The sequence below is a fragment of the Podarcis tiliguerta genome (genome assembly GCF_965153285.1).
Source record: "Podarcis tiliguerta genome assembly, chromosome: 9".
Classification (NCBI taxonomy): Eukaryota; Metazoa; Chordata; class Lepidosauria; order Squamata; family Lacertidae; genus Podarcis; species Podarcis tiliguerta.
Genome location: NC_139542.1, coordinates 58,389,131 through 58,408,043, shown reverse-complemented (window position 1 = coordinate 58,408,043; position 18,913 = coordinate 58,389,131). Strand labels below are relative to the sequence as shown.

Below are 18,913 nucleotides of genomic sequence, written 5' to 3'. Positions count from 1 at the left end.
AAGTGTCTCCCTCCTGCAACATGATGGCAAGGGTTTTGCACAACACAGCCCCCAACGCCTCTTGCTTTTTTATGTACTCCAGATTCATCTTCTGCAGCATGTGAAATAAACTGGTCTATGTTTGGAAACACCAGAAAAAGAAATAAACTGACATATGAAAGTACAGAAGCTTGTTTCAATCTGGGCAAATCTTCGGTTTTTAGAAGTCCATTGTAAATATGTTGGCAAATATGAAGTAACAAATTGTGGCAGCTTAGAGAGAGATTTTTCAGAGCAAGTAATATATTTTTAACTATAATGTTGGTCATTTTGGTTTTATTGTTTTTTGCCTGCTCCTCATAAACTGGCAAAACCACAGAGATGCTAGGCTCCTTATGCTTAAGCCCCCTACAGCTCCATTTGTAACAAAAACCTATTTGTAACTTATTTTTTCTAAATAAACTATACCTGTTTTTGTTTTTTTAACCTGGAAAAATTTCCAGAAATTTTACATTACTACAAGTACTTCAAGTATATATTACCCATGAAGTCAACTGAATTTAAAACTAACTCTCACAGAATCGTAACTATTTTTAAAAATCAAGTTCTGATATTATTTTGTATATTTTATTAGTATAACGCTTATTCACAAACTCACCTGACATTGTCTGTTCAAGCCTATGGATCAATGATTTTTTAGCACATTCAATATCTGGAGTTGGATAATCCAATATCTGTCTGCACCAAACCAGTGGGCTAATACATTTATGCAATGGAGTCACTTTCTTCTTTGGCGAAGCATACAACCTAATGAAGACAGAAACACCACAATATTAAATGAAAATACATAAATTAAAATCTTGGAACTTGTATGATTTTTCTTCCTTTAAGAAGGGAACACAGGTCAAGACTTGCTATTTTTAACATGTGCTTTCCTCAGTACTCCTGAAAACAAGTCAACAGGTGAATAACCAACAGCAGATACACTACTGAATGACAATAGGAATGTAAGCAAGAAAATGTGTATCAGATTGTGGTAGGTTATCCCTGCTCTCTTGAAACCATGGCCTCAAATGACAATATAAAATAAGGAAAATTCCCATTCCAACACAATGTCCAGATATGGATGGCCAATGAAGTACTTATGCATTTCTGATTGTAGGTGACTTTCAATAGATACGTAACAAGGAAAAGCCTATGGCTTCTGCTTCTAAAAAGATTCAAATCGATCAGAAGAATCTGCATTTAAGGAGTACTTTCTGTATATTTCAGCACCTCTACCTCCCTTAAAAAAAAGCGGGTGGCACTGTGGTCTAAACCACTGAGTCTCTTAGGCTTGCTGACTGGAAGGTTGGTGGTTCGAATCCGCGTGACAAGGTGAGCTCCTGTTGCTTTTGCCAACCTAGCAGTTCAAAAGCAGACCAGTGCAAGTAGATAATAGGTACCGCTGTGGCGGGAAGGTAAATGGTGTTTCCATGTACTCTGGCTTCTGTCACTATGTTCCGTGGGCCAGTAGTGGTTTAGTCATGCTGGCCACATGACCCAGAAAGCTGTTTGTGGACAAACACCAGCTTCCTTAGCCTGAAAAGCAAGATGAGCGCCGCACCTGATATACACCTTATCTCTTTAATGTCAGTTCTGTCCCACCAGTGGGGGGGGGGGACTATTTCCTGGAAGCACCCCCTTTGTTGTGATTTTGATTTTTTAAAACCAACAACAATCAGATCTGTGCAATACAGGAAAACCATTATTTCTCCAGATCTCCCTGCTTCATTCCCTCTCCCCTTGATTTCACTATATGGATTTCTCCCACAGCCATCTTACTGTTTTGGAAAGGGAAATACTTGCCGTTTTAGAATTGAACATAAGGTAAACTGACGACATACCAAATTTGTATGGAACTGGAAATTCCCATGTGCGCGCTACTGTGCAATTCCTAGGTGGGCACAATTTTTTTTTTAAAAAAAAAGGGTGTGCAAACTGCTCTGCTAATTCATGAACACACAGCCGGTTTTTGTCAGATTTACGTATTTGAATCAACAATTTGGAATGTAGGGATAAAGGCAGAAGGGAACACCCACTGGTATGGATGAGAACAAGCAGATTTGATCTTCAGCTTCGTGTGTGTGTGTGTGTGTGTGTGTGTGTGTGAATGAGGTCAAATCTGAATGAAGAAAATGTGGATTCCAAACACAAGCAGGAATCTGTTCACATCACAGGGCTTCCCTGCCTCCTGCTTCTGCCTCTAGCACCCCACCCCCAGTCTCTCCTGGGGGTTAGGAAATTATCGGGAATGGCATGGGAGGTGGTTTGAGATGGTACAGCAGGAAGGGAGGAAATGGCTAAAATGAGTGGAGGCGGAATGTGTTAATGGAGCTCCCCTTATGCCACATCACATGCAATTCCCAAATGTCCCCACCCCCCTGCTCAGGAGAGGGATTTGGGGGGTGGAAGAGGGAGAAAGTGGTGAGAAAGGCTATATTGCAAAGATAGGGCTTCCACATGTGCAAGTCTAGAAGCAGCCCAACATGTTGTAAACCCAAATATTTACATCTGTGTAATATATGATTTTAACTAGTCAAAAACGAAACAATAAACCAAGCAATAGCTACACCACTAAGCACTGCATGCATCAAGTATTCATAACAGGCTAAAAATGGAGCACAGAAACTATATTTGGGCCTCTTACAGCTTCAAACTTTTAATCTGGAACATGTATATGAAAGCAGCTTAAACAGAAAAAGCCTCATAAAATCTCATTAAGTAAAAGCCGGAATTTCCCAGCAATGAACCCTCAAACATTTAACAAGTTAGGCAGAGGGTCAGACACACACATATCTGAGCTAACTTCGAAGAATATATTGGTGATTAATACCAATTATAAAAGTGACAGGACCATATTAGGAGCTAAATTACAACATTAAATAGACCTTCTCAATATACTGAGGGCTCCAAATACTGGCACAGAAAGATAAACCATACAATGAGGCTTTGTTTAACCTAATTACACCCTTTGCAGCATAAATGAAAAAATCCAAATGTTAAGAATGTTATGAATTTGGGGAGGGGGGTAGGCTATATGCTTGAGCCCCCTTCTAATTCACCATGGATTCAATTCCTGGAACAGCCATGCTAACTTCCTGCTGAAGTAATGGCCCTCCAAGTATGGGCCACTAAGGTAACAAAGGAAAAGGTTCTGTGCCAGATACAAAATATGTGCCCACCCTCCCTCAACTGGCTGGTAGTTAGAAAGAAAAAGTCAAGAGCTGAATGTTGTTATGTGAGCTAGAAGCTGGGAGGCTGCAGACTGGGCAGCTGGGAGACAGGCTAGGAAGCTGGGAGATGCCTGATTTTTTGTTGAAATCTAAAGCTGTGACTATGAGGTAAGCAAGATCCTTTAAGGGTGTTAATACTGTGAACCCCTCCATCATAGGCTCAGATTGTATAGATGTGTTAGTAAACCATTTATCATAAAGACTCCACAGTCTCCGCTGTGCCTTATTCCAAAGGAAACATGAACCCTAGGTAAGTGCCTGGAAACCTTGAAATCTCGCACTGCTCAGAGATTTGGGTGACATGAAATAATATGCCCCACCCCAAAAAATCTATTTTGGCTGCCACCTCACTACATCAGATTTAGGAAAGGCAGCAGCAAGAAGAGAGGAGGACTTCTTTGTTTTCCAGCATTCTTACCAAGCATCTCTGTTGCTTGGTGAGAAATTTGGGCAGGGTAATGAAATGAACCACTCTTAAGGTGGTCCCCATGCTCACATGCAACACCAAACCACAGTTAAGGTCAGTAAGCCAACAAACCTTGGCTTATTTTCACTAACAAACCATAGTTAAAGCACTGAGCTGTGTTCAGATGTAATGGTAAGCCATGGTTTAATGTGATCTATGAACCAGGTCTAAGTGTTACGTCACAGGTGTGTAACATTAGCCTGATGGATATTTCGTCCTTGAAGAAGCTGTGGGAGACCAACAAGTGCTTAACCTTTCACTTGCCAGTAACTTTCATCCTGAAATTTACTACCTAGGTTCCAGCCCCATGTTTGTGAAATAAACACTGGGCTGAAACCAACAACCGGGAAACATCTTGGGATTAGCAAACCACTGTGGAAAAGAAGTTAGTGGGGAAATAGATGAGCAAGCAGTCCTTGTCCACACCTTTTTCTAGATACAAATAACCTCTGAGGGTTTCTATAGCTATTTAAAGACCAAAACAACAGACTGGGAAGTCACTCACTTCCACTAAACTGTAGTTAGTCGATAAAAATGTCATCTGCTTTTTTCTTTTTAAAGGTACATATATTACAATCTGTACCTGGGTCCTCCCAAAATTAACATTCAAGACTTTAAACAGGGTTTTAATGCTCCGGTTTCTTGGCTAGCTAATATTTCTTTCAATATACTTTTAGCATGATGATAATATAGTTTGATGGTGATACCTGACAAGCTGGTGCAAATGTCTTCTAGTTGCATCATGAGTGAAAACACCCTGGAGTTAAAGAAAGGGTAAACAACATTTCCAGAGCATTTATGTCAGGCAAAAGGGGAAGGAGGACTACATTAATGGCAAAAAGATGCATACTTTATAAAATGTCTTTCAAGATACAGACACTAGTGCTGCTGCAAGGTATTTCTGAATCAGCATGGCCATGCTACTAAATAAGGTAAAGGTAAAGGTACCCCTGCCCGTACGGGCCAGTCTTGACAGACTCTAGGGTTGTGCGCCCATCTCACTCAAAGAGGCCGGGGGCCAGCGCTGTCCGAAGACACTTCCAGGTCACGTGGCCAGCATGACATCGCTGCTCTGGCGAGCCAGAGCCGCACACGGAAACGCCATTTACCTTCCCGCTAGTAAGCGGTCCCTATTTATCTACTTGCACCCAGGGGTGCTTTCGAACTGCTAGGTTGGCAGGCGCTGGGACCGAACAGCGGGAGCGCACCCCGCTGCGGGGATTCGAACCGCCGACCTTTCGATCGGCAAGCCCTAGGCACTGAGGCTTTAACTCACAGCGCCACCCGCGTCCCCTAATACTACTAAATAGCAGCTTGTAAAAATAAATAAAACTTGCAAGTCACTGAATGGTATGGACCAATTAAATTTCCAAACTATCCCTCACTGCCAATGAAGGATCAGTGTTGACATTGCCTGTCATTTGCTGTTTATGTAATAAGTTTCCACTCATTCCTTAGTAACATTATGCTGTATTAATATCTGGAATGTTACAGCCATTTTGAAACATGGATAATATTTCTGGCTTATGCGGAACTTAAGTCACTAGGAAGTAAACATGGATGAGCCCATGTTTATGTGGCATATTTAAGGGATTTCTCTACTGCTCCTTCAGCAGAAAGTTCCCAGAACAGTTCCCAAAAGACAACACCAACGAAAACACAGGATAATGTGAGGATGAAATGGGGAGGAGAACCATTTACATCACCTCGAGCTCATTGTGGTACAGCAAGGCCAATATTTCAGTTTTGCTTTTTATGATGACTAAAATCAAAACAAAGAAGTTAAGGACAGTATTTGCTTTTGAATACAATTACTTGGGTGTTTCTACTAGTGTGGTGATATCAAGGCTTAGATCATGCTTTGAGAGAAATCTGCATGACAGTGTTAGACTGAGTCACTATTGCATTCATGGGATAGAAGCTTTATCTAAGACCAACCTAGGTTAAAATCCCACATTGCAATTGGTTATGGACTTGGTGCTGCTAATGCATGTGGTTTTTTGCAGTGTCACAGATGATAGACCTCAACCAAATGCCATCCCATATTTTCCTATTTAACCTGACTTTACTGTTCACCCGGAAAAGGCAGTAAGTGAAATAAACCTCCTGAAACAATAAATCCGAATTAAATTGGAAAGCACGGGATGGCACTTGGATGAAGACACTATTCTGTGGCACTGCAAGAAACATGCATGTTTGATGAGTACACAGTCCATAGAAAACTGCTATGTGAAAGCACCCCCAGCTGCAACCACAAGGATTTGTGGTTCTGTATGAGAAAAGATTTTGGTCAAGAGTGTAGAAGTTGGCACAATGAAGACACTGACTTCAAGCAAATAACATCCTCTACAGTTCTTCCCCATAGGATGATAGTGCTAATGGATAGGAGATGACTGGTGAAATATCAGAAGCTGACTAGCAAGTAGACATACTCACCTAAGTCCAATATGCTCAGTGATGTGAAAGAAGAATGTGAGTGCTCTGTGTAGTAATGTATTTCATTCTCCTCTACCAGCATGATTCCTGTTTGGCTTGTGCTCATCCCCCTCCTAGGAGAAGATCAATCTCCACAAGGGAAGTCTGTTTCTCTTAGAGAAATGACTTCATAGAATCATAGAATTGGAATAGACCACAAGGGCCATCGAGTCCAACCACCTGCCAAGCAGGAAACACCATCAGAGCACTCCTGACATATGGTTGTCAAGCCTCTGCTTAAAGACCTCCAAAGAAGGAGACTCCACCACACTCCTTGGCAGCAAATTCCACTGTCGAACTGCTCTTACTGTCCTATTCTTCAGCTTCTAGTTTCTAGTCTAGAAGTGCTCGAAGACAGGCAGATATTTAAAATGCCTCTCTTTCCAAGGAGTTACATCTCTCTCTCTCTCTCTCTCTCTCTCTCTCTCTTGTGGTTAAATATCAGTGCTAGGGCTTTTTCAGTTGTAGCATCCCACTTTTGGAATTCTCTTACCAGAGAGACTTAACTTTGGCCTATGCTACCTTTTCAATGCCAGGTGAAAACATTTGTACTCTCCCAGGCCTTATTTATTTATTACATTTATATACAGTGCTACCTTTTCTTCCAATGTGGGACCCCAAAACAGTTAACAAACATAGTTTAATATGTAAGAATAAAACAAGTTACATAAATAACCTAAATAAAACAAGGAATGATGGAACAGAGCCACATCATAAAATGAGGAGCCAACACTTTTCAGTTAAGCTTGTCAAAGGCACATTGGAACAAGACCATCTTATATGTCAAAATGTCACATCTGCCTTGCACTGGAGGGGCTCATTTCACAATGAGCATTCAAAACACATAGTGAGTTTGTTAGAAAACAAAGTTAGAACAAGCTCACCCACAAACTGCTTCACAATCACTAAATTAGTCTAGTGATTCATCTTTGCTGTTAACTGAGACAGCACAGTTGCTCTGATACCTCAACTATAAGCATGTCAGTCTAATTAGAAGGTTGTACCCATTTAAAATGAATGCAATATTTTAAGAGGACAGCAGAGTTGTATGCCTGAAAAGCTACTCACACACACACACGTGTGTGTGTGTGTGTGATGTGGTTTAATTAGTTTGAAATGAGGTAAAGATACCAAAAAAATGCAATTTGCATTCAGGCAGTCCACATGACTAAATTAATTAAAACTGATAAATGCTGCTTACCAAAATTGTGCTTTGGTCTAAGCAACACAGAAAGAAAGGTGGAACTAATTTCAGGTACAATATATACTTCCAAGGATACTTGTTGCCTATTATGACTGAGGAAGACTTCCTGGTGTTGAAAAATAAAGAAGGTTGCCTTATACCAAAATCAGACCATCAGCCAATCTAGCCCAGTACTCTACACTGAATGGCAGCAGTTCATGAAGGTTTCAGGCTTTGGACACTCCCAGCTCTACCTGGAGAGGTCAGGAATCAAGGACCTTTTCTCCCACTGGACTACGGACTCATCTTTGTGTTCGGACTCATCTTTGTGTTCGGAAACTCACCACTGTCAGGCATGCTTATCAGAGTAATTGACACCTACAACTCTGCATAGCAATCATGGAAGCACCGGCAGCAGCAGTACCAAACTGCTGAGATGAGAGATATCTGAATTACAGGCAATCTCTGATTTGTACTGGGGTTGCATTCTGGGTCAACACATGTAACTGTGGAGTATGTAGACCCCCGCCCCATCCCACCCACTTTTCCTGCCACTTCTGGGTTTGTGGCGATGCGCCTGCGCATTATTTGAACACGCGCAAAATGGTCATTGCCTGTACTTCCTACTTTGTCACTATATTCACCATTATCTAGAAATTTTCAAGAAAATGAGAATAAGAACTTCAAGTGTATTGAAGATCATAAAATGGACATAAATAACACCTGGTTAGTCTTCCTCTTGATCAGGTAAGGTAGGCCAAGGGGAAAAGGGGCAGGGAAACAGCCATGTGGGTCAAGAGTAAGATACAGCAGGAGCAGAAGGAGATCTGGTTATTTCGGTGTACCTCAAAAACAAGCAACCTCATTGTCCGTCAGTGGCTGAGGGAAGGGGAGAAGGAGATTTACACTGTCTCCTGGCTGGATAAAGACATACAAGAACAATTCACATGCCATGCTAATTCAAACCATCATTTAGCACAAGCATGTACGTTCTGAGAGAGAAGATCATGGTCACTTCACTTCTTCACAGGTCTTGCTGCTGCTGTGAGCTAAGCCATGGTTTGGCAGTAAGTATTATGTCTGAACTTAGGCTCATGGTTTGTCTCACTCAGATAAAATACTAGTGGAAAAGCAAAGAACAAACTTTCACTGCATGTCGTAGTTTGACTGCATCAAGATAAACAAGTCTGGGTTTGGACCAAAATAATAAGTCAAACCACAACTTTGCTTGCAGCACTGTGGCAGTAGAAGGACAAGCAGAGGAGCAAAGAGCCCACAACCTTGTATCCAGGAATCTACACATTTGCTTGTTCATGCTAAGCCATGGTTAAGCTTAGTATTACATGAGCCAGGTTGCAATAGGAGGGGCTTGGAAAGAACCCAAGAATCAATGAACTAGTTGGATTTCTATTTTAAGCCACTCTTAGCTATGACTAAATTGATAAGTAATTAAAACAACACAATTTATGAATCACATTTTACATGTGTTTCAAGGTAATTTATAAATGTAACATAAACCAACTGTTTTTGTAATATACTACACAATCCTGAAGGTTCTCCTTTATAATGCAGCCTAGCTCCAAAAACTTTTTATAGAAGTGATGCCCCAGAAGTTGAAGCTTTGTTTTAAAAAACACTTCTCTGTTTAAGAAGAAGCAACTCCCTCTTGCACTGCATCACACATAAGGATCGGTTCTTATAAAATAACTTTGTACACAACTGCAAAATGCATGTATATCCACACATTATGAGGGGGACCTGTACAAACTTAGCTTGTTATATACACAAGGAGTGGGCAAGAAAGGAGGAAGTTATCCCATACATCTCCTTTAAAGGGAAAAGGCATGATTTTATGTGCACATAGATCTCTGATAATCACATAGTAGTTTGTAGTCAGGTAGTTTGCTTTGGTAGCCTGCCCATGAGATTTCATTCATATACCTATCAGTTCTAAGCCACCATTTTGGGAATCACTAAAATATATACACATGTGTACATGTGTGTGTGTATGTATAAAGGATTCAAAAAGTCTTAAAGAATATTTATCTGTCTTCTTGGTCTATCTTCCGCAGGCATATTCTGAGTTCGCTTCAAGCATTCTTTTCACTAAAATGAAATGTCGAGCATCTTGGCTCAAGAAGAATGAGAACGCCAATTCAGAAAGGGCACAAATGCCTGTAACTTTTAAAGTGAGATAGCTTAGGGGCCCAAAGCACTAAACCTTACTACGATCCTGGAATACATAACACATCCCTAGTTACCTAGAACATGTACCCTAATTCCAGCATGCCCATGAATAAAGAATTTAACCACCTTTCCCTGGAACGTGTAGAAATAAGAGTGATAATTTATGGACTTGTGAATTGTGACTACAGAAGCAGAAGCTAAACGCTCAAGTGGGGATCTCATCATTTAGAAATCTGAAGATCCCCAGTGCACCGCCCAACAAAAAAATCTGAATGGGTGTCCCTTGCCGCTGTGGTTCTGGGTTGCTATAACAAAAGTACCCTGAAGCCGCCGCTTGCTGGAGAAAGGACAAAGGGATTCTCCACCCCTCGGGAGTATTGGGTAGATTTCCCTTCCCTTCCCTAGAAAGGAACCAAAACAAGGCTCTCCTCCAAGAGAAGGTTAAGGTCTGCAACTCCCAGATTCGTGCGGAGCCTCCCAGGTGCAAGAAACCACGGCAAGAGCCCCGTAGGGAAGCCGCTTCTCTCGGGCCCCTAGGGCTGCGCCAGCACCGGGAACCCTGGCTCTCCTCCGGGAGACCCCGCAAGGCAAGGCCTTCGATCTTGGGGGTCGCCGATCTGAGAGGCAGCGTGCGATCCTAACCCTCCCAAGCGCAAAACAGGGAGCCTTCGCGGCCCAACTGCGTGCAACCTGGAGGAGGCACCGCATTTGGAGCGGAATAAATAAACCCAGCCCCGCGTCCCACTCCTCCTCACCAGCCGGTCTCGTCTTCCCCGCAGCCGGCCAGCCGCTCCAGCTCGTCGGGCTTCAGCGGCTCCACTTCGTCCAGGAGGCTGGCGTTCTCGCCGGCTCCCCCCGACACCTCCGAGCCGCTTCCTCCGGCTCCTTCCTCGCTCGGCGGAGGCCGCCTGGGCCCGGCCTTGTTGGGGCCGAGGCAGCGGCTCTCGAGCCCCAGCAGCAGAGGGCTGCTCCTGGCGTTGGCGGCGGGCGAGGGCGGCGAAGGCGACTGCGGGGCGCCGGCAGCCGTCGCGGCCAGAGGCGGCGTGCAGGCTCCCGACCCTCCGCCGCCGCCGCCGTGGTTGTTGCCCAGCAGCCGTTTGGGGCTGCCTCCCGGAGCCCCGGCGGCGCTGCGAATGCGGAGCTGCTCGTTCTGCTTCTCCAGCTTCTTCACCAGCTCCTGCAGCTTCCGCACTTCGGCGTCGGCGTTCACGTTGGAGTTAATGTCCTCCATGGCGCCCCGCGGCTCCACCCAACCCCCGCGACCCTCTCGCCTCACAAGGCAGCGCGGCTCCTGCTGCCGCCGCCGCCGCCGCCTTCTCGTCCCTCCCTCTGTCAGGCGAAGCTTCCCCCCCACCCCTTCCTTCTTTCCCCTCACGCTGAGGCGGCCGGCTGTCTCCTGAGCTGGCCTAAGCGAGGCGGGCCCCCTCTACATGGCCGGGCGGGGAAGCGCAGCCTCGCCTCTCTCGGCTCCTGCTCGGCAGGCTGGGCTGGGCCGGGCCGAGTCAGCTGCGCCGGTGGCGGCCCACAGCGGAGGGAGGCGTACACGCATATCCGGCCGCGGCCTCCCTGAGGACGGCGGCCGTCGCCATGTCCGCCCTTCCCTCTCCGTTCTCTCCGTGTGTTGGCGGGGGGGGGGGGGAGAGAGGAGCTTTCCCTTCCACAGCCCCGAGCTTCGGGCCGGCGAGCGGCCTGGCTGGGCTTGAGGCGCGAAGACCGGGCCGAGCCGTGAGGGGCTGAGCCGTGAGGGAGGCGCGCAGGGCGGCGCTTGGACAATAGTGGCGGGCGATGATTTCATACTCGTACAAAGTCCTCGAGTCACACCGCGAGCTGCTGATGCCGCTTAAGGAGCCGTTAATGGCAGCCGTAGCCTTCCCCCTACCGGCTGGGAAAGCGCCCCCGGACTTTAAATGTCATGAATGTGCCTTCCCGCGCCTTCCCACATTTACTTACAAATAACTCCTAGGCGTTCTCGGCACCTGGTCCTATTATTGACGATAAGGTGGTCTCAGAGCATGTGCCGAGTTTCTTCCCTTTTACCACAAGGCCAGCCCATTCCAGCTCTAGTCAGGGGCGGATTTTGGTAATATGGCACACACAGAGGGGACAAAATGGGGCGCCCTCCCCAACTTGGAGTAGGTACCAGTATAAATATTGGGGTGGTTTTTTTAAATAAAAAATGTTTGTTTGCACCCTCTTGGCTTGGCACCCTGGATAGGGGAACCGCTTGCACCAACCATAACCCGACACTGCTCTAGAAAATGCGGAATTACAGGTTTAGAGCTCGTAGGGTGTAGTAGTAGTAGTAGTAATAATAATAATAATAATAATAATTTTTTTTTTATTTATACCCTGCCTATCTGGCTGGGTTTCCCCAGCCATTGGGTGGCTTCCAGCAAAATATTAAAATACAATAATTCATCAAATATTAAAAGCTTCCCTAAACAGGGCTGCCTTCAGATGTCTTCTAAAAGTCAGATAGTTGTTTATTTCCTTGACATCTTATGGGAGGGCATTCCACAGGGCAGGTGTGTAGGAAATGGGCTTTTCCTTGTTTTTTACTTCTCTTTTTACAGACTAACCCCTGAGGAAGCCCCACCAATTAAGGCTGCAATCAGTCCTACAAGCACATTAGAAGCAAGCCCTCTTGACAATACTGTACAGGGTTTTGTTCTTTTTGAGCACTGATAAAGGTTGGAACTCTTAATATGAAGATAATCCAGCCTTCTGTTTTCAACAGTACTCCTTTCTCCTAATACAGTCAAACCTCGCTTCTGGAACAGCTCCATTTTCGAACGTTTTCCCCCAACGTCGAAAACCCAGAAGTAACTGCTCCAGTTTTTGAATGATGTTCGGAAGCTGAACATGCTACACAGCTTCCGTTTTGAGATTCCGCTTTCAGTTTTTGGTTGTCAAATATTTCAGAAGTTGAACAGTCTTCTGGAACGGATTACGTTTGACAACTGAGGTTTGACTGTAGTGAAATTGTGTGATTGATGATGCAATCCTGTACATGTCTACTCAGAAGTGTGCACCCTCAAGGGCAATGGGTCCTTTCCCATAGGTAAACAGATACAGGATAGCAGCCTCAATGCCCTATCAATTCAGATGCAAAACAGGATTATCCCAAACCAAGGTAGTGATTTCTGTATCATTAGGGAACTCCTAGGCACACAAGTATTCAAGTAAATTAAAAGAAATAAGCCAAAAAGGACTTTGAACTTCCTGAATTTATGATACACTGCTGACAGTTGAGCCTGGAGATATAAAACTTTCTTGAGTAACTCAGACCATTGTTTGGAGATAGAATTACCAGTATCACACCAAATGCCAAATAATGGAATTCTGTGTTTGCTGCTACCTTTCGTTGGAGTAAGGTAGACAGCCCTCTGCCAAATCACAGTCATGCTAAAATTCTGGATTTCTCCATTATTTTCTGCAGGGAAGTTTCACAAAGTAAGTAAGGCAGAAAGACTCCAATCAACTTAAGTTTATGGATGAGAGCAGTTGAGACTTGAGATGTTAAGAATAAGAATGTCAGTTGAAGTGGGGAGTAAGGAAGAAGAATTGGTCTGCTGAAACCCCTTACAAGCTCTAGTAAGTATTTCAGGAGGGGGAATGGGGGAGGAATGATTTCCCTGAGTTAAAAACTCTTCCTACACTATAGATTAGAATAATGGTTCAGTAGGGAGAATAAAGAAACTGGAGCTGTTTCCTACTCTCCAGAATACCTCACTTCTATATAGCAATAAAGTTTGGGGTTTGCAGCCAGCTCTGAATTTGATCCATCTAACTCTATATAGCACATTGAGAAGGGTAGAGGGAAATGGGTGTCCTTTCTTCCTTTCTCTCCCCTTCTGAAACCCACCCCCCAGAGTCCTGAACAATGCTGTAAGGATCCTATTCTGGCTGGCTGGAATCTAGAAGAAGAATGTTCCTCTTCTGCAAATGTTCTAGATCAGGCTGATACAGGGCATAAATTGATGGGTTTGCATTTGGGAAATCCTACTTCGTTTAGGACTGGATGGCTAAGGCAGATATGGATCTCTCTCCATACTCTTTAAAATGACATATAGTCTACTGCATTGAGCTCTTGTTTGAATAAATGTGAAAAAGATTGTAAATGCTGTGAATGATCATTGGCGGTAATTTTATTCAATGATATACGTACAGTCTACTTTTCTGTGATATGTCCTCCTAGAAGGAAGGGAATGGATGAAATATTATAGAGAAAGTGTGCCTCAGTTGTATACACCCCTGGCAAAGTATAGTGTGGAGACTGTGCACATGATACAAATAATTAGTGAATGACAGACATGTTAAGTTAGAACTGTCCATCTTTATCCAGCTAAATTGAATTACTTCTCTTGGATCATGTTTCCATATTTCGAAATAGCCAAGTAGAACAGGATAATGTGCACACTAGTTGTATCATTTGGTTGACTGTGCACATTATCAATCTGACTTAAATAGAAAGAAACCTAACCCCCATATAATTTCCAAAATTGTCAATATAATGTGGCTATAATTCGCCACAATTTATTGTTTCATCATTTTAACCTCCCTTCAGACAGATTGCAATGGGGTGTGTATAACTAGCTTTATAAATAAGCAAAAATAACTGCCACATATTACCATAGATTTTGTCTACAATAGTATAGCTGCAAAGTAATTTGTTTTGATAGGAAATTAACAGTAGTTTAAAAGCCCCAGTTCTACCTCTGCTGATTTGACACAGCTGTCACACCTTATTGGACCACCTCAGAATTAATGTGTGTGAGTTGGACCACTTGTTTGAAATTACTCCCTTACCACAACATATATCCTGCATGGAAAAAGTTGGCTATCAGGATGACAGCTAGGCTACAAATTCTCTTAATCTTTCTCTGATGACACAATGCTACCATTTGTACATGAGTGCACTTTCAAACAAACTGCACCCACATATATCTTGAGGTCATAAAGCCATGTAAGAGGACTGTATCAAAAGTTTGTTTAGATTCCCGAATAGGAGACTGTTGTCTCCCAACTCTCCAGACACAAGTTATCAACATGTCTAAACATGCTCTTTTATGTATTCAAGTGTTTAGCTAAACCCTTAAATAAAGTCTATTATGAGTTACAGAATTTGGTGCATAAGTACCTTCAGTTGTGAATTAACTGATAAATTGACATTCAGACCTTAAAAAATTAGCGCTATTTCAATATACAGTGGTGCCTCGCAAGACGAAAAGAATCCGTTCCGCGAGTCTCTTCGTCTAGCGGTTTTTTCGTCTTGCGAAGCAACCCTATTAGCGGATTAGCGGCTATTAGCGGCTATTAAAGGCTTAAGGGATTAGCGGATTAGCTGCTAAAAGGCTATTAGCAGCTTAGTGCCTTAGAAAAAGGGGGTGGGGAGCGGAAAAAAATCGCAAGAATTGCAAGACATTTTCGTCTTGCGAAGCAAGCCCATAGGGAAATTCGTCCTGCGAAGCGCATTGAAAAACGGAAAACCCTTTCGTCTAGCGGGTTTTCCGTCTTGCGAGGCATTCGTCTTGCGGGGCACCACTGTACTTTTTTTTTTTAAAAAAAACCATTTTATTTTGTATTACATACACTGCACACAAGGAAGCTGGGGGAGGGGAGGATAAATAGTCCCCTCTGGAATTTCAATAAGTAACCTGCAAAAAACACAACTCTGTTTTTAAGATGCAAATGCTTGATGTGGTGCTTGTTCTATTACCATGTTTTTAAAAGTTATGTAAACTTTGCAGGGTTGTTCAGCTTGAATGTTTAACCATGAGTGTACAATTCCTTTTATAAATATTCAGTATAATTCAGGTTCTTAACCGTTTCTGTTCTTTCTGACTCTTTTTTCTCATGCGCTGGTGATGGAGCATGACTGATACGCTGATCTCAGTCTAAATATGTATGTTCTTGTTCAGAAGTTCTTAGTTCCTGGTAGCTGGACATTCCTTAATCAATAGTTGTAATCTATTCTACGAGCTGACTCAGGCTGTTGAAGCATTCCAAATCATCTTTTGCTGTCCAAAGCTCAATTGGCTGCTTGGATTACCAATGAGCTTGGAGCTATGAAGAAGGAAGGGATGCTGGAAGCACAAGTGTCTGAAACCTTGATACAAGTACAGTCATACATAAGTAAGAGTTCATTATTGAGCTTATTCTGTGTTGGTGAGTGGCAGCAACTTCTTTCTTCTTTGGTGATCACTCGTAGCTGACTAAGATTGTCTTCCATAAATACGGTTTTAACAGTGAGTCCGTAAGTGACTGTGGAGGCCTATTCTGGATCCACACATCCTTCCACAGTGGGGACACAGTGGCAGCAACACTGTGTTGGTCATAGTGTATCCATTGCACAGTGGGCCACTTCCAAATGTTTCAGGAGTTTTAGAGCTTTGTCCACGAGGGGAGATGGGGGCTCATAAATAGGGCTGCTAAGCATTTGAAGGATAAAATCACCTCTATCTGCCTTATCTTGGACACCACATTTTACTTTTGAATCCAGGGAGGATCCACAGCCCACACTAGTCATTCCTCATTTAGATTGCTGCAGCATGTTCTACATGGGGTTGTCCTTGATGTGTACATATTAGGAAAGTGCAACTTGTGCAAAATGCTGCAGCCATATTGCTGTTTGGTGTGCAATTTACAGACAATATAACACTGAGCTTATTCAACTGTACTAGCTTCAAATGTGTTTCTGGGCTAGGCTCAACTCACGAGTGTTGCTCATTTGTTGTTTAGTCGTGTCCGACTCCTCGTGACCCCATGGACCAGAGCACGCCAGGCACTCCTGTTTTCCACCGTCTCCTGTAGTTTGGTCAAACTCATGCTGGTAGCTTCGAGAACACTGTCCAACCATCTTGTCCTCTGTCATCCCCTTCTCCTTGTGCCCTCCATCTTTCCCAACATCAAGGTCTTTTCCAGGGAGTCTTCTCTTCTCATGAGGTGTCCAAAGTATTGGAGCCTCAGCTTCACGATCTGTCCTTCTAGTGAGCACTCAGGGCTGATTTCCTTAAGAATGGATAGGTTTGATCTTCTTGCAGTCCATGGGACTCTCAAGAGTCTCCTCCAGACCATAATTCAAAAGCATCAATTCTTCGGTGATATGTTGCTCATATATATATGTATAAATCACTAAAAGGCTTGGGGCCAGGATATCTGAAAGACTGCCACCTCCTATGTTAACCTGCCTATATTATCTTTGTCTGAGGTTCTAAGAGGCCAGACTGATGAGAATGCAGGACAGGGTCTTTTGTGTTGTAGTTATTTGACTGTGGAGGGTGCTACCACAGTCCATCCCTCTTTACTTTCAGGTAGACAGTAAAAAGCCCCTTCACTGAAAAGCCCTTCACTGGTGAAGGAAGTGCCTGCCATTTCAAACCCCCCTCCCTACTTGAACAAAACAAGAGCAATTAAATTGACAGTAACTGCATGAAGCTGATGGGGAAGGTTATCCAGGCATTTGGACTGAAGTGTTGTCGAAACTAACTGATTAGCTTTTGCATCATTGCTCAGTGGAAGTGCTGAACAGGTGCCTGTAAATGGTAATAGTTAGAATGGAGGACCAATGAACAGAAGCTCAATCTCAAAAAGATTAAGGTACGTTGATAGGTGGTTGGTCTGACCAGGGAAATGGAGTTCAACATGTTCTGGATCAGATTTGCAGTCTGGAGGATCTCCTTGGTCCTGCTTAAATTTTAGAAGCGCAAATGGTGTCAATAGTTGCATTTCTTCCTTCAGTAAAGACTGACACACCAGCGTGGCCTTTCCTCCATAGAGATAACCCAACAACAGTTATACATGTCCTGATAACCTCCTGGTTATATTGCTGCGATATGTTGTACATGGAATTGCTTTTGAAGACTCTTCAAACATTTAAGCTAGTTTCAAGTACAGCTGCAAGGTTTTTGAACAAGATCAGTAGGTGGGAACATTGATATAGTCATCTTAAATATAATTGATTATCAACTGACCATGGCTTCATTTCCTTGCACAATTCGGAGCCTATATGCATTGTTAACCAGGATGCTTGAAGGAAAACCTTTCTCCGCAAAGGCCTGTTGGGCACTGCGATCATGATCGGATGCTCTCCTGCAATGTTTCCTAGCACCAGGTATAATATGGGTGTTGACTGGTGATAGGGTCTTCTTAATTGTACTGCTTTGTTTATGTATTATATTTACTGTTTTTACCGTCTAAGTCACCCTGATAATATTTACATTGAAGGAAGTATGGAATTTTGGAGAGAGAAAAAAAATGTTAAGCTGAGATGTGGTGATGAATCTCAGTATGGCTAAATTTTCAGGACATGGTGTTGAATTAAACTTAATTTGCATCTTGGCTGATGGTCTTTAAATGGCTAACAATAAAAGTGCTTTATAGACCTGTACTCTGAATAGAAAGGATTGATTTGTAATTCTTTCCAAAATTAATTGTTCAGCAGCACCATGGGTAACTATTGCGGCTTTTTCTTTCTTTCTTTTTTTACAAAAGTACATTCAAGACAGCAAAATTTAAAAAGAAATGAAGAGAATTTTAAAATATGTTCTTACGATAGCAGTATTAATTTGGTTGTATAGTTCAATTACAAGTGATCAGAACTGTTGGAACTAAATCCACAGCTGAGCTGTTAAAAAAGATTTATAGCTTCGTTTATATAATTTCATTTGCTGATGTACTAAGCACTAGAACCCCACCCTTATGAGGCAACTTTATGATCTAAGATTCCACCCTTCCCAGGCCTCCAGTGCTATGAGAATATTTTGCTCCACCTTTGTGGATCTTGGCAACTTCATTAATAAAAGACCAGTTTTACTGCATTTTTCTGTAATTAAAATACTGTATATTTAAATAAACGCACGTGCATATACCTGGAAATGAACTCATTTCAGGATCACACTGTAAAAAAGGCATTTATCCATAAATTCCCACATTAACAAAAAATTATCCACATTGAAAATTGTGTGAATACTTTCTATATAATAATAAACGGCTAAAAATAATTCAAATTCAATATATTATATCTCTGGTGTACTTCTTAAGCATTGTGGTTAAATTAACGTCTTACTCTAAGAACACTGAAGAGCTAGCTAAAAGGAATGTACTGATAAAATATCTATTTTCTGTTAGCTTTTCATTAGGCTGCTCTTTCAACTCAAGGTTGTGCAGCCTTTTCACAGGGCCATCTCTAGTACAGGGAAACACACAGTGTTTCAGATCCCATGTTTATCAGGAGCATTAATTTTTGTGGTCGCTTCACTGGTTCTATATACTTGTTGTTTAGTCGTTTAGTCGTGTCCGACTCTTTGTGACCCCATGGACCAGAGCACTCCAGGCACTTCTGTCTTC

The 18,913-nt window shown here is 42.9% G+C and overlaps 3 protein-coding genes across 8 annotated transcripts in view; 2 read left to right on the top strand and 1 right to left on the bottom strand.

Moving 5' to 3' along the window:
* The window catches only part of SLAIN2 (SLAIN motif family member 2), a 35,850-nt gene extending 24,480 nt beyond the window's left edge, over positions 1-11,370 (bottom strand). For 3 of the 4 annotated variants that reach the window (XM_083458236.1, XM_083458238.1, XM_083458239.1), the window contains exons 1-2: positions 10,321-11,331; positions 638-786 (exon numbers count right to left, since the gene is read on the bottom strand). In XM_083458236.1, coding sequence (XP_083314362.1) covers positions 638-786; positions 10,321-10,796 — 625 coding nt within the window. In that variant the 5' untranslated portion in view covers positions 10,797-11,331. Of the gene's footprint in view, positions 1-637; positions 787-10,320 lie in introns of all 4 variants that reach the window. The other variant, XM_083458237.1, reaches the window with a different exon arrangement.
* The window catches only part of LOC310685618 (uncharacterized protein), an 850,221-nt gene that overhangs the window by 443,558 nt on the left and 387,750 nt on the right, over positions 1-18,913 (top strand). The gene's annotated exons all lie outside the window — the stretch shown is intronic.
* The window catches only part of TEC (tec protein tyrosine kinase), a 75,926-nt gene continuing 68,412 nt past the window's right edge, over positions 11,400-18,913 (top strand). The window contains exons 1-2 of one of the 2 annotated variants that reach the window (XM_083458219.1): positions 11,400-11,697; positions 13,005-13,159. The gene's annotated coding sequence lies outside the window, so the exon portion shown is untranslated. Of the gene's footprint in view, positions 11,698-11,995; positions 13,160-18,913 lie in introns of those variants that run through there. The other variant, XM_083458220.1, reaches the window with a different exon arrangement.